We start from the raw sequence: 12340 nt of genomic DNA on the forward strand, positions 1-12340 counted from the left end.
TTTTGAGCTGCACTGAGCAAAGTGTCTCAATTAGGAAACATTAGGGCCTAAATTAACTCCAAAACATGAAGGCTCAGATGATCAAGACTGCCTAGGAGATTTAGACACACGGTTCCCATTGTATGTATGGGATTTGTATGTCTAAATCCATAGCCAGTTTTAAACAAATGCTAGCTGAAAAGTCAAAGCCAACATTCCACCATGGTCAAGTACAATGTAGCATGGTCTCCTGGTTAGAGCAGAGAACTAGGAGTCCCAATTCCTGCATTCACTTCCTGGCTCTGCCACCAACTCACCTGTGACCTTGGGCAGGTCACTTAACCTCTGTTCCTCAATCTGCTCATGTGTAATGTGGGAAGATATTAACGCCCACGCCCCAAGGTGTTGTGAAGCTTAATTTAGTGCTTGTAAAATACTGAGCTCTTGACTGGAAGGCGCTGAACACAAGCCAAGTGTGAGTACATTGGGTATGAAATCTCCCCCCAGCAAAGTGATCACAAGTAACATTCTAGATATGCTTTAGCTGGTTGCTGTTTAAAAACAAATCGGATGTAATTCCAGAAGTTAGTGAGATCTCCCACCTGTAGTGGGTATTTTATTAAACTTAACATATGAAAGTAAATCTCTTTGAGCTGCTCCTCCAGCCTCTCATGTATCCTGCATCCTCCCACCCAGTGCGTTTCTTGGCTGGCACAAGTGGGTTGTGGAAGATAAGAATCGGAAAGCCACGGCATCCCGACAACATGGTCTCCATTGCTGCCAGGCTGCCTTTGACCTGTGGAAGCGGAGGCTAACTCAGAAAGTGGAAGCTGACAGGAGATTCAGGCACTGGATCCGCCAAAAGGCAGCAGATGCCCTGCGGTGCTGGCATACCTGCTGGCAGAGTGAGTTACGCCATGGCATAACAGGCCCTGAATGCTGTGTATAGAATGGGCTGAAGGGAAAGGATATTATATCAAACTGATTCGGAGGAAATCCTGCTTGTAGTCCTAGAGTTGGGCTCTGCAGATCTCAGATGTAATGAACTGGCTAGTGTGTATGCGTACCACTGCCCCTTACTGGTTGCAACCAGAATTGTTCAGTTGTGTGTCACATGCCGTGTACTGCTTCTTGCTAATAGAGAACCTCCCTTGGCTCAGGTAGTTTGGGCCAGAAGGATCTGAGTTCTAATCCTGTTGTTACTATAAAGTTCCAAGTGGCGCTGATGTATAGAGACAACTGGGAAGTCCTGGGTGACCACAGTTTTGAACTGAACATAATGGACTGGATCTTGCTCTCATTGAAGTAATTGTCAAAACTTCCTTTGGCTTCAGTGGGAGCAGGATCCAGCCCTGTGCAGTCTGTAAGAATCCTGAGTCCATAGCACCCTTCGTCAGAGGATTTCCAAGTGATTTATGAAAAGTAAGTTTCGATAATGCCCAGGGAGGTAGGGAAGGATCCTCTTTTATAGCTGGGGTAGCTGAGGCGCAGAAGAGCGGCAAAGTGATTTGCCCAGGATAACGCAATGTGCCGGTGGCAGGAGATGAATCCAGAAGTCCTAACTCCTTGTTCCCTTGTCAGACCACTAGACCACATTGCCAGGAATTTTTTTTTCTAACCTGTTTAGCTGCTTGTGTGGAAGGAATGATTTAAAAACCTGTACAAGTCTGTCTGTCAGAATGCAGGGCATGCATCAGATCCCTTCTGTCTGCCTGGCCTTGGTGAGGTGGCTGCATCTCGTGTGCTGCTCTGACCTGACTCCTGTGTTCCATTTCAGAGCAGTGGACCCTGAGGGATCTGCAGCTGCAGTGGGCCCAGCGTAGCTCCCAAGGGAGGAAGAGGACAGTCATGTGGGCCTGGCACTGCCAAACTCAGAAGTGGAGAAACGCTGCTTGGTGCTGGAAGCATCTCCTCTTGCGCAGGTTTGTCTGCTCCCTCAGAGGCCTTTCCTGGGAGTAGAAATGTAATTTACCAGAGCTGGATCGGGTCTGCGCAGGGTAGAGCCGGAAGCGAAAATTCAAGGGAATTTTGCATGAATGATATTTCAGTAAAATCCTCCCCCGCTCTTCTCTTCTGCTGCTGCTGAAACACACTGTGGCATAGCCCTTTCAGGGTGTCTGTGACCCATAGCCTAGTACCCCCTGCCTGGCAAGGCATCCTGGGAGAAGTGGCCCAGCTTGAGTGAGCCATTGTCAAGGCCTGCCCTGTTCATATGCCTTAGACCATGTCCCCTCCAACTGGGAGAGCAAAGAGGAGGAGGATTATTTTTCCCTGGCAAGAGAATCTCTTCCGATCTCTGCCAGGTCGGGTCAGTCCCATTGGAGCCTCTGTGAATAGCTCTCTAGGTTGTCTTCTGCCTTTGCAAGACTATGTTGAATCAGTGAAGGCAATGGGGTCACACCAAGGATGAATTGGGCCCTCTATGCGTACAAGGTGCTGGCAGCCTGGCACACAGGAACAGCTAGGTTCCACTAATGACTCATCTGTGCCCCCTCGATCAGCTGCCAGGAACCCTGCTGCCTTTAGAAAGGTTAATTGGTTGCTTTCCAGCCATTTGTCTTTGATTAATAAATCCCTAGTGGCCAGTACCAATTCAGGAGCCTCTGCTCTAGGCGACTGTGTTTGCTAAGCCAGGTGCAGATCTCTGATGGCCGAAAGCAAGAGGCTTTTCCTTTTGAAGATCTTTTGACAGAAGGGAATTATTACTGGATCCTGGGTATCCAGGCTCAGGCAGCAGGAGGGGAGCACAGGCAACAGCGAGTGCCTGAGAAACAGAATCTGTCTGCAGGAGTCCATCCAGCGGGGCAGGAAGGAAAGAACTGCTCAGCTGAAAGGGAAGAGTCTGTTGAATGGGTTGGAGAAGAAGATCCAGGAGTGTGTTGGAAGTGGGGCTGGTAGGAAGAATCTGTGGAGTCAGGGATTATTCTGGTGGATCTGACTCTCTCATAGTTTGAATCCCTTCCCCAACCTGGTGTATTCAGAGTAGAGGTTTGTTGTTTTGAAGGCGTCTCTGAGCTTGGCATGGGACAGTGTCAATGTACCAGTGACTCAGGCAGAGCCTCCAAGCCTTTCAGGCTGGAAGGAGGGGGAAGATGTTTTCTTTGCTGAGAGGAAAGGAATCCTCTGAGTCCGTCAAGCCACAGCTCTCCAAGCCTACAACCAGGAGGAGGATGCTGCCCCCAAAGCTGCTGGCCTCTGGAGATGAGCAGTACTGCAGAGGAGAGTTTACGGGCATCTTGACGGAGCACAGACCCTGCGGGTCTTTCAGAGCTGGGAACTGGTCCTCAGCAGGAGACTTGGAACATCCAGGCGGGTCCGTCCCCTCGCTCTTTCTTGGTATGAGCAGACCCTGCAGCAAAGGGAACAGGTGGCCTGGGAGTTCCGGAAGGGGAAGAGGGCTGTGAAGTGAAATACTGGAATCTGTGGCTATCACAGTACATACTGTTCGTGTGCAGCAGAGCAGATTACATCAAGGTTGTGAACAAGCAGTGAGGAGAGGAATGGGGAGAGCGGCACCATTACCAAACCACAGTGAAACCTGTCTTAAGCGATCACCCGAGGGCCTGTAAAATTGGTTACCTAATAGAGATGAGTCTTCAAGGCAAGATTTGACTAAACTTTTCCAGCAACACTGGAAGTGATCTCTTTAGGATGGAGGTTGAGGTCCTTGGTGCAGGCTTCACTAACCCCAAAGGATGAATAAAATGAACTAGACATGCCTTGGGTATAGGGGAATTTTTTTCTTCCTTTCTGAGTGAAATCCTGGTCCCACTGAAGCCCATTGACTTCACTAGGGTGAAATCCTGACCCAAATCAGGTTAAAAATCCTGTTTAAAAAAGTGAGTGCCCCTCTTTTTTTCTGTGTTACAAATCACTTGGTGATTATTAAAACTGAGGATTTTAAACCTCTAATTTACCATCCCCTATTTCTGCATTTCTCAGCGCAGGCAGCACAGATAAACTAGTCACAATTGTCCCTTGTCACTTTCACTTGCCAGCCCTCCTGCACTAACTCCGAGCTGCAGTGTGTGTTGCAAACACAGCAAGAGAGATGGTTCTTTGGTTAAAAAAGGCAACCCCCTCTTTCCCCTGGAGTTGCACAGGAGTACTTTTGATGGCCTGAGCTCTTGTGAAATCTGTTCTTTACAAAATTTAAATTTGGGCATGAATTGGACCCAACGGGTTGGCTTCCATTTCTGTTAATGTGAAAAATCAGAATAAATGATCTCGTGGAGAGAAGCAGTGTACATAGTTTCATGTCCTTGTGTTCTATGGACAATACTGAACTATCACAAACATGTCATCCTGACCCCTTTTACTTGGATTCTGATTTAAACCCTAGGTACAGCTGTTAGCCTGTCTCAGAGCCCCAAGCTAAAGGCCAGACCCTGAGGTCCCCTGCCAGGACCAGCATGTTTTATGCATAACAGTGAGGAGTTCTCCATATAAATAATTGGCACGATCTAGCATAAATAATTGGCACATATCTTTCATTGAAGTCAACGTGGATAAGGACTCAGGGCTTGTCTACGGGGCAAGTTACTGCACAGCAAGCCAGCGTGTGACTCTTCTGCGCACCAGCTTGCCACGCATTAACACCTAGGGTGACCAGATGTCCTGATTTTACAGAGACAGTCCTGATTTTGGGGTCTTTTTCTTATATAGGCTCCTATTACCCCCACCCCCATTTTTCACACTTGCTGTCTGGTCACCCTACTAACACATCATGTGGATCCTGTTACAGTGCACTGAAAGTCCAGCCCTGCTCTGAGACTGCAGGATTTGGCCCCAATAGATTTTTCTTGTGAGGGGCCAAATTTCCATTAGAAAGCAGCAGCAACAAATATCCTGTGTCCACAAGCTCACCCCGATTAGTTTAGCAATTCAGTCCATGTAGCAACCGCCCCAGAAGGTATGTTTGAGAGAGACAATCTTTCCTCTGCCTGCAGCGCGTCTGTCTATCAATAATCTTTCCACTGAGCGCTTCTTTGATAAGGGAGCACTTCCCAATTTCCCACCTGGGCATGCTACAGGCTGAGCAGTGCCGCCTCCACAGGGGGGCATTTTTCATGCTAGGATAACCCACTATAGATGCCCTTGATCTCAAGAGAGACCCGTCAAGTGGTGAATATTTACACCTCAGTCCTACAGAGCAGGGGGATGATTTGCATAATGGAAACCGTGGTGGAACGAGGAACAAAAAAGCAGGCCAGAAGCTGGGCCTGTGAAGCTGCAGCGGCAGGCTCTGGTGTGTTTCGTGTCAGTGGGTTACAATTTGGCTACAAGAAGATGTTGTTCTGGAATAAGGTAGGGTGGGAGCAGAAAGTGCTATAGCTATTCTGGAATAAGAGCATCCACATGGAAAGCTCTTGTGGAATAGCTCTTGTGCTCAGTTTCTCCGTGTAGACAAACCTGTAACTGATCTGTATACTAAGCAAAACATATAAACCCACCTTTTTCACCTCTAATCAACTAGTTCCAATCCAGCCCAGGGGGAAGTATTGTGCTAGCTTGTCAGTGTTCTATCTGAAATGAGTGTTGGGTGTTCTCGCTCCATGGAGAGAGTCCCCACTCCCCAGCTAAACCACCACTGTGGCCTCCAGTTGCTGGCACTGGAAACAGTCCTGGCTTCCCTTCACAGCCCTGACCTGGAAGAACCACTTCTTGGGGTTCAGTGCAGTGGCAGGGCAGCGCGGCAGTAGCTTCTGTCCATGCAGTATCTGTTCTGTGGGCAAAGCAGGGGATCAGGATCCAGGGCTCTTGCTCTGACACCCTGTGTGAGCATTACATTAACTCTGTAGGCGCCTTTGCATTAATACAGATCCCATTAAAATGTGACAGAAGGATATTGATGTTCCCCAGGTCACAGGAAGTACAGACAGGCAACCTTCTGGGAAAGGCTAAGTAAGCGATTGGGAGCATTCAGCAGAAAGCAGCTACAGTGCAGAAGTCTGGAGCTATTTGACCTCATCCTCCCAATGCCTTTGCCAGGAGCACTTGACGGCACAGGGCGAAAGTGGGTGTATCCCCAAGCTGAGCAAGCTGATCCGGTAGCTTTTTGCACTTGCTTTGAGCAGTTGTAAATGACCCCACAGGATGGGAGGCAGAGGAGACTCGGACTGGTGCCGAAATGTTACTTCAGGAACCCGTAATTGCGGATTCTTTTCCAGGGTCCTAGTTGCTTGGTTCCAGGTTACCATCCGCAGAGCCACGCAGCATGAAGCTCTTGCCCAGTGCGAGCTCGCCAGGCAGCAGCGTAGCCTCACATTATGTTTTACCCGGTGGAGGATGGAATTCTTGAGAGCTAAGTGGCAACAAGAAGAGAGAGATGGCAAACAACAGAGACCTGCTTGGGCTAAATCCTTTCACCGCTGGAGAGTGGCCACTAGGGGGCATCAAGCCCTGCACTTAGACTCCATGGCTGTGGTGAAACAGGTGAGCAGTTTTTGTATGAGTAGGACCCTACCAAATTCACAGTCGATTTTGGTCAATTTCACAATCATAGGATTTTTAAAATTGTAAATTTCATGATTTCAGCAATTGAAATCTGAAATGTCACAGTGTTGTAACAGTAGGGTCCTGACCTAAAAAGGAGTTGGGGGCAAGGGTATTGCAAGATTATTTTAGGGGAGATTGTGGTACTGCTACCCTGTGCTGCTGCTGGCGGTGGTATTGCCTTCAGAGCTGGGCAGCTGGAGAACTGTGGCTGCTGGCCGGGAGCCCAGCGCTGAAGGCAGAGCCGCCACCACCAGCAGTGCAGAAGTAAGGATGGCATGGTATGGTATTAGGTTTCAGAGTGGTAGCAGTGTTAGTCTGTATCAGCAAAAAGAGCGAGGAGTATTTGTGGCACCTTGGAGACTAACAAATTTATTTGAGCATAAGCTTTCGTGGGCTAAAGCCCACTTCATCAGATGCATGCAGTCTACTGTATTTTCCATTGCATGCATCTGATGAAGGTGCCACAAGGTCTCCTCATTCTTTTTGATAGTATGGTATTGCCACGCATTACTTCTGTGCTGCTGCTGGCGGGACGTTGCCTTCAGAGCTGGGCACCCAGCCAACAGCTGTCACTCTCCAGCTGTCCAGCTCTGAAGGCAGCGCAGAAGCAAGGGTGGCAATACTGTGACCCCCTAAAATAACCTTGTGACCCCCCCTGCACCTCCCTTTTGGGTCAGGACTCCCAATTTGAGAAATTCTGATCTCCCCCATGAAATCTGTCTAGTATGGGATGAAAGCAAACAAAGGACCAAATGTCACGGTCCGTGATGCGTTTTTCATGGCCAGAAATTTGGTAGGGCCCGATGTTCGAGACAGGTCCCTGTTCTCTGAAGAAGAGCACAGCTGGGTGACTCGGCTCAGAGACTGGCGATGGGGCTCATCTCAACACTTAGATACACGGACTCTGCTTGTGTGACTGGCTACGTGACAGACCGTGACTGTGCTTGGCCTTTCATCTGGAAGTGCTTTTCAGGCTATAGACATGCTGCTTCCCCGCTGAAATGCAGCAACCAGCTGGTGCACCACACACTAGCCAAAAAGACTAGAACAAATCCCCTGCTCCTAAGAGAGGTGCCACTGGATAATTTCTACCCCACAGAGCAGACTGGACCTTGGTTATCACAGTCCTTTCTGACAGGCCCACAGCTGGCAAACTGCATGAGACTCCATTTATTTTGAAGGATTTAGTCAGCCCTGCTGGGATCTGAACCATGGGATGTCACGCCTGCGGCTCAGCTTGTGTGACTATTGTGTGTGTGAGGGGAGGAGGGGTTCACCCCCCTTGCTTTTGTGTTAGGTCTTGACCGCTGCTTTGTAAATTCTATCCTCAGGCCTGCAATTACTGGACGAAAGCAGCCGCCTTGTCCCAGAGCTCCCGGCAGCGGTGCACCCTCATAGGAGCCAGGAAGTGCAGGAAAATGCCTCTGTCTCGTTCAATCAGTAAGAATGAAACCCGTTTCCTCCTTTCTGGAGGCTGTATAGGGAACAGTGGGGCATTGTTGGGGCATGTGGGTGTCTGCCTAGAAGGGAGCCATCTACTCGAGCTCTTCTGTAAATGATTTCCTCATTAATTGAATAGGATGGAGGCTGTGGTCCTGTTTTGGGAGCTAAAGGTAGAACAACCCCGCCGGCTCTTTGCCACAGTGGCACGCCCTGTGTGATTGCTGTGTCTCCTCCTCCAGAGCCGAGACGACGCAGAGAAAAGGGTCTTGGACCAAACACAGCAGCTTACCATAGGCTCCTTCTCAGCGCCTTCTGTTGCTGGCTGGTGATCTACAGAAACCAAAGCAGAACAGAGAGGCTACCAGTCCATAAATTTCTGGAGAGCCCTGGTGCGGTGGGCTGGGCACCTGGGCACTCCTGGCCCCAGGAGAGCAGCACCGAGCTGGTACCAGATGAGCAGTATAGAAGATGGCTTGGGTAAGCACAGGGTCAGCACCAAGGAATCTGGAAAAGGAATTGCTGGTAACTGTGCTGTCACCTTCAGGCTGTGTTTCCGTCAGTCAGCGTCGGGTAGGGAAGATGGATGTATCTAACCGAGCAAGATCTTGAAATCCCTGTTCCTCTTCCTTTCCAGTGGGGGCCCTGACCATAGGACCTGGCTGTTTAAATGGAAGGAGCATTTCTTAGGTCTCATGTATGTGCGTGTGCCTGGGTTCCCTGCTTCTGCTGGGGGCAGAGGAATCTCCGTAAACAATTTATTGGGCTCTGGGGGCTCTGAAGCAGGGAAGGGGATGGGTGATGGTCACTGGTTTGAATCTGGAGCAGGTGGGCAGCGGCCAAAAGCTGTTACCAACATATGGAACATGCAGAGTATGATGGGGGTGTCAGTCCAGGCCTTACAGGAGGTCAGTGTTGGGGCATATTGGCAGGGCAGCATGGGGGAAACTTGTACCTGTCGAGTGGATAAACAGAGGCGTTCGGCCTGCAGAATTGTTAACTGACCCCCACTATCTGCACTAAATGTGCTAATCAAATAAGCAGAGATGAGCCTTGTGTCACTATTTGGAGGGGATGGGAGCAGTGAGTCACGGCTTGTCCCCCTCCTCCCACTGCATCCTTTACGGCCAATGGAGAGCACACAACAGATGGGCCGGGAGTCTCCAGTCGCTAGGTATAAGGAGCTGAGTGCAGGTTAGGACTGCTGGCGTCACTTGATCCTTGCCCTGGAGTGGCATCGGGTTCCCCAGGAAGCAGTGAGGCCGTCTGTGTCTGTGCTGAGGGAGAACATCAGCCACAGTGTGCACAGCCATTAGGATGAGCAAATTCCTTTTCCTTCTCTGCCTCCAGGACAAAGTACCTGAGACAATGGCGACACAATGTGCTGCTCCGCCGGTTCCAGGCCGGCAGGAGGATGCGCTCGCTGGCGAGCGGATGGCAGCATTGGATGGACGCCAGCAGGACAGCACTGATCGTACGGGCACTGGTGAGTGAATGTCTGGGCCCATCCACAATGAGGGGAACGCTCCTGCAGTGGCTGTCCTCTCAAAGCCCCGTCCTCCTGGGAGGTGAGTCCCCATCCCCGCGTCACAGATGGGGAAGCTGAGGCCCAGGGAGGATTAAGTGGCTTGCACCTAAGGTCACACAGCAAGTCCCTGGCAGGGGTGGCGTGAGAACCCAGGAGTCCTGCCTTGTGTGCCTGACAAACTACTAACCCACACTCCTCCTTACTCAGTGTTTTCCTTCCTCCCTTTACCTTCTCCTCTATTCAATCCCCAGCCATCTGTTTTTAGTACAGACCCATATTCTGTCCTCCTCCTCCTTGGACAAGTGACTATTTGGGACCTGTTCTGAGCCTAGTCTGAGGGTCCCAGCAACAGGCGTGCTCCTTCAGCTGGCCCCTGGCTGACTGCTCCTAGAGTGCTGCTGGTGTGCAAGCTGCTTTGCCAATGGGGTAAGAAGAGGGGCCCCTGCTCCAGAAAGCTTCCAGTCTGAACAGCCTGAACGCTGGCCGAGGAGGGGAAGGAGATTCATGGCCCAAACCAAGTGACCGAGCAGTTTTCCGCAGGAGTCTGGTTAGCGTTCAGCTATGGTGTGAGCAATGTGAGGTGGCTGGTCAGGTTTTTAGGCCATCTCCATAGCAGCATTTCCAGGTTGTGGGGGCCTCCTGGGAGGACCCAGAGAGATTTGGCCAAAGACAATGATTGTGTGAAGCAGAGAAGGGGTTGTACAGAATGGTACTGGAAGAGGTAAGGAGCTGGAAGCCGAGGAGGCAGACAGTGCTGGGCAGAGGGAGCTAACCTCTGTGTGCTGTCTTTTCTCCTTGCAGATTGGGCAGAGGCTGCTGGAATGGGGCTGGAGGATCTGGAGGAGGCGCTACCTGCAAAGCCTGGTGGCCCAGAGTTTCCTGGAGAGTGAAGACCGGAGCCTGCTTGCCAGGGTAGGAGCTTACTGCTCTTCCGCTTGATCTCCCAGTTAGTAACTGAGGCTTCTAGCAGGGGACTGGACTAGATGACTTCTCGAAGTCCCTTCCAGTTCTATGAGTCTGTAGACTACAAATTATTTGTATTATGGGAGCACCTAGAGGCCCTAACCCAGTTTGTGCCGGGCAGTGCACAAACGCCTAGTGAGAGACAGCCCCTGCCTCAAGAGTTTATAGTCTAAAAAGGCCAGAGACAGGAGCAGAGAGGGCACCGAAGGGAATGGTGGTTTCCTATGCAAGTCCCATTGCAGGTGCTGTTTCCATTCTGTGTGGTCCGTAGTGTTGTGGGTCCTTGCCTTGAACGAAAGGAGATTGAGGCCTGATGCTGCACAGGGTTAATGAATCCTTAGTAATCGGAGACTCTGCTAATCAATCCTGGCTGAGGAGTAGGGAGGGGTTGCTGTTGTCTAGGCAGGTGTGTGGATTAGCGTGATCCACCACGTGTGATGGTGGCCCTGCTCTCTCAGCTACTAGGAGGCTGTTTCCAAACTACGCTGACTCAGTTTTATGCTGTTCTAACTAGCAGAGCAAGTAAAGCTGGTTGGGAGATGCCGCTGACCCAGCCCAGAGCCCACAGCACTTGCCCGGGCCAGGGGAAATTTCCCCCCCCCCCGGGTCACTCCTGCAGTCGGCTGGGTGCGGGAAGGGGAGTAAGCTGCAGGATTAACTGTTCATGGAAATCTCGCTGCTGGCCCCTTCTCGCTGTATCGCAGGGAAAGTGGAGTGTCAGGGTCATGTGCAAACAGCCTGTGTTTAACACTGACTTCCTGTGTGCAGCAGGTTGGCCGGCTCTGCTGGTGGGACTTGAGCCTTCTGCCTTGGGAACAGATTCTGTACTCTGGCCAGTCTCCCTGAGTGCTAGGGAGGGACAGGTCTCTGAGCCAGGCCCCAGGGCTGGGGGTGGCAGAGCGACATCCAGGCAAATGCTCTTTGGCCCTATGGTAAAAGAAGGAGATTCCTGTTGGATGAGCCCAGGCCGAGCCCAGGCCACGCCCAGCCCTCCTGAGCCCCTTGTTCGAAGTCGGAGGCCCACACTTAATGCAGTGTGTGAAGATGGCAGGGCCCACCAGGCTATGCAGCCTCATCCAGGTTGAGCCCCATAAACAGGGACCTCTAGTCCCCCTCTATGCTGTAGTCAAGGTGAGGGTGACTGGGACTGCACTGCAGAATGCTGGGGGCCACCCAGCTGTGACCTGGGTCTGACTTCTCCCCTCTTCCATTTCAGGCCTTTGGAAGGTGGCACCAGCTGACAGGGTCCCATCTGGAGGGCAGAGGACACTGCTGAGCTACTCCAGGGATGGGCCAGAGCTCACTTCTTTGGGCCAGCTGAGAACATGGCTGGGTATTGAAAGGGTGGGCGGGGGTCTCCTTTGAACACTTACCAAGAATGCAGGGAAGTGGTGTTTTCTCAGAACTGTCCCTGCTGGACAGCCGCAGGGGCTTACCCGCTTCTGGCACAGTCAGTCCCTGCTCTGCTAGTCACACATTGGCCTGCCAGGCAAGAGCCCAGGAACTCCTAGGAACAGAGCATATCCAGCCTGGGGCTCAGTTTCAAAGCACAGGACATTGTGTCTCCTCCCTGCCCTGTGTTGGGGGCGTATTCACACGAGTTAGCTAGGGCTTGCCTATGTTGGTGCAAGGCAGGACGAAGGCACTGCTGGGGCATGCAGCTTGTCTGGTGTAGGCTGCAGGCTGTGCTGAATGTGAGTTCTGATTAAAGGTCGGTCTGCCACATGCTTTCCTTTGAATCAGGGGTTCACCCTGTACCACAAACGGTTCCACCCTGGCCAAGGCTACACCAGGATCCAGTTCTCTGATCTAGGGGGGAAGAAATCAAGTCTTCTCCTGCCCCGGAGCTCCCTTTCTGCTTGTGGGCTTGAGCCTTCCAACTCATCCAGCCCCCGCTTCCTCCTAGCGTAACAAGCTTGACTAGGGGCAGCC

At 51.3% G+C, this 12340-nt stretch overlaps 1 protein-coding gene across 3 annotated transcripts in view; it reads left to right on the forward strand.

The window, feature by feature from the left end:
* C23H1orf167 (chromosome 23 C1orf167 homolog) overlaps window positions 1–12340 on the forward strand; it is a 35623-nt gene that overhangs the window by 14674 nt on the left and 8609 nt on the right. For 2 of the 3 annotated variants that reach the window (XM_075060379.1, XM_075060381.1), the window contains exons 14-21: window positions 676–884; window positions 1757–1901; window positions 6150–6414; window positions 7809–7917; window positions 8160–8397; window positions 9268–9403; window positions 10247–10357; window positions 11625–12056. In XM_075060379.1, coding sequence (XP_074916480.1) covers window positions 676–884; window positions 1757–1901; window positions 6150–6414; window positions 7809–7917; window positions 8160–8397; window positions 9268–9403; window positions 10247–10357; window positions 11625–11684 — 1273 coding nt within the window. In that variant the 3' untranslated portion in view covers window positions 11685–12056. Of the gene's footprint in view, window positions 1–675; window positions 885–1756; window positions 1902–6149; window positions 6415–7808; window positions 7918–8159; window positions 8398–9267; window positions 9404–10246; window positions 10358–11624; window positions 12057–12340 lie in introns of those variants that run through there. The other variant, XR_012654789.1, reaches the window with a different exon arrangement.

Source organism: Chelonoidis abingdonii, chromosome 23 (genome assembly GCF_003597395.2).
Source record: "Chelonoidis abingdonii isolate Lonesome George chromosome 23, CheloAbing_2.0, whole genome shotgun sequence".
Lineage (NCBI taxonomy): Eukaryota > Metazoa > Chordata > Testudines > Testudinidae > Chelonoidis > Chelonoidis abingdonii.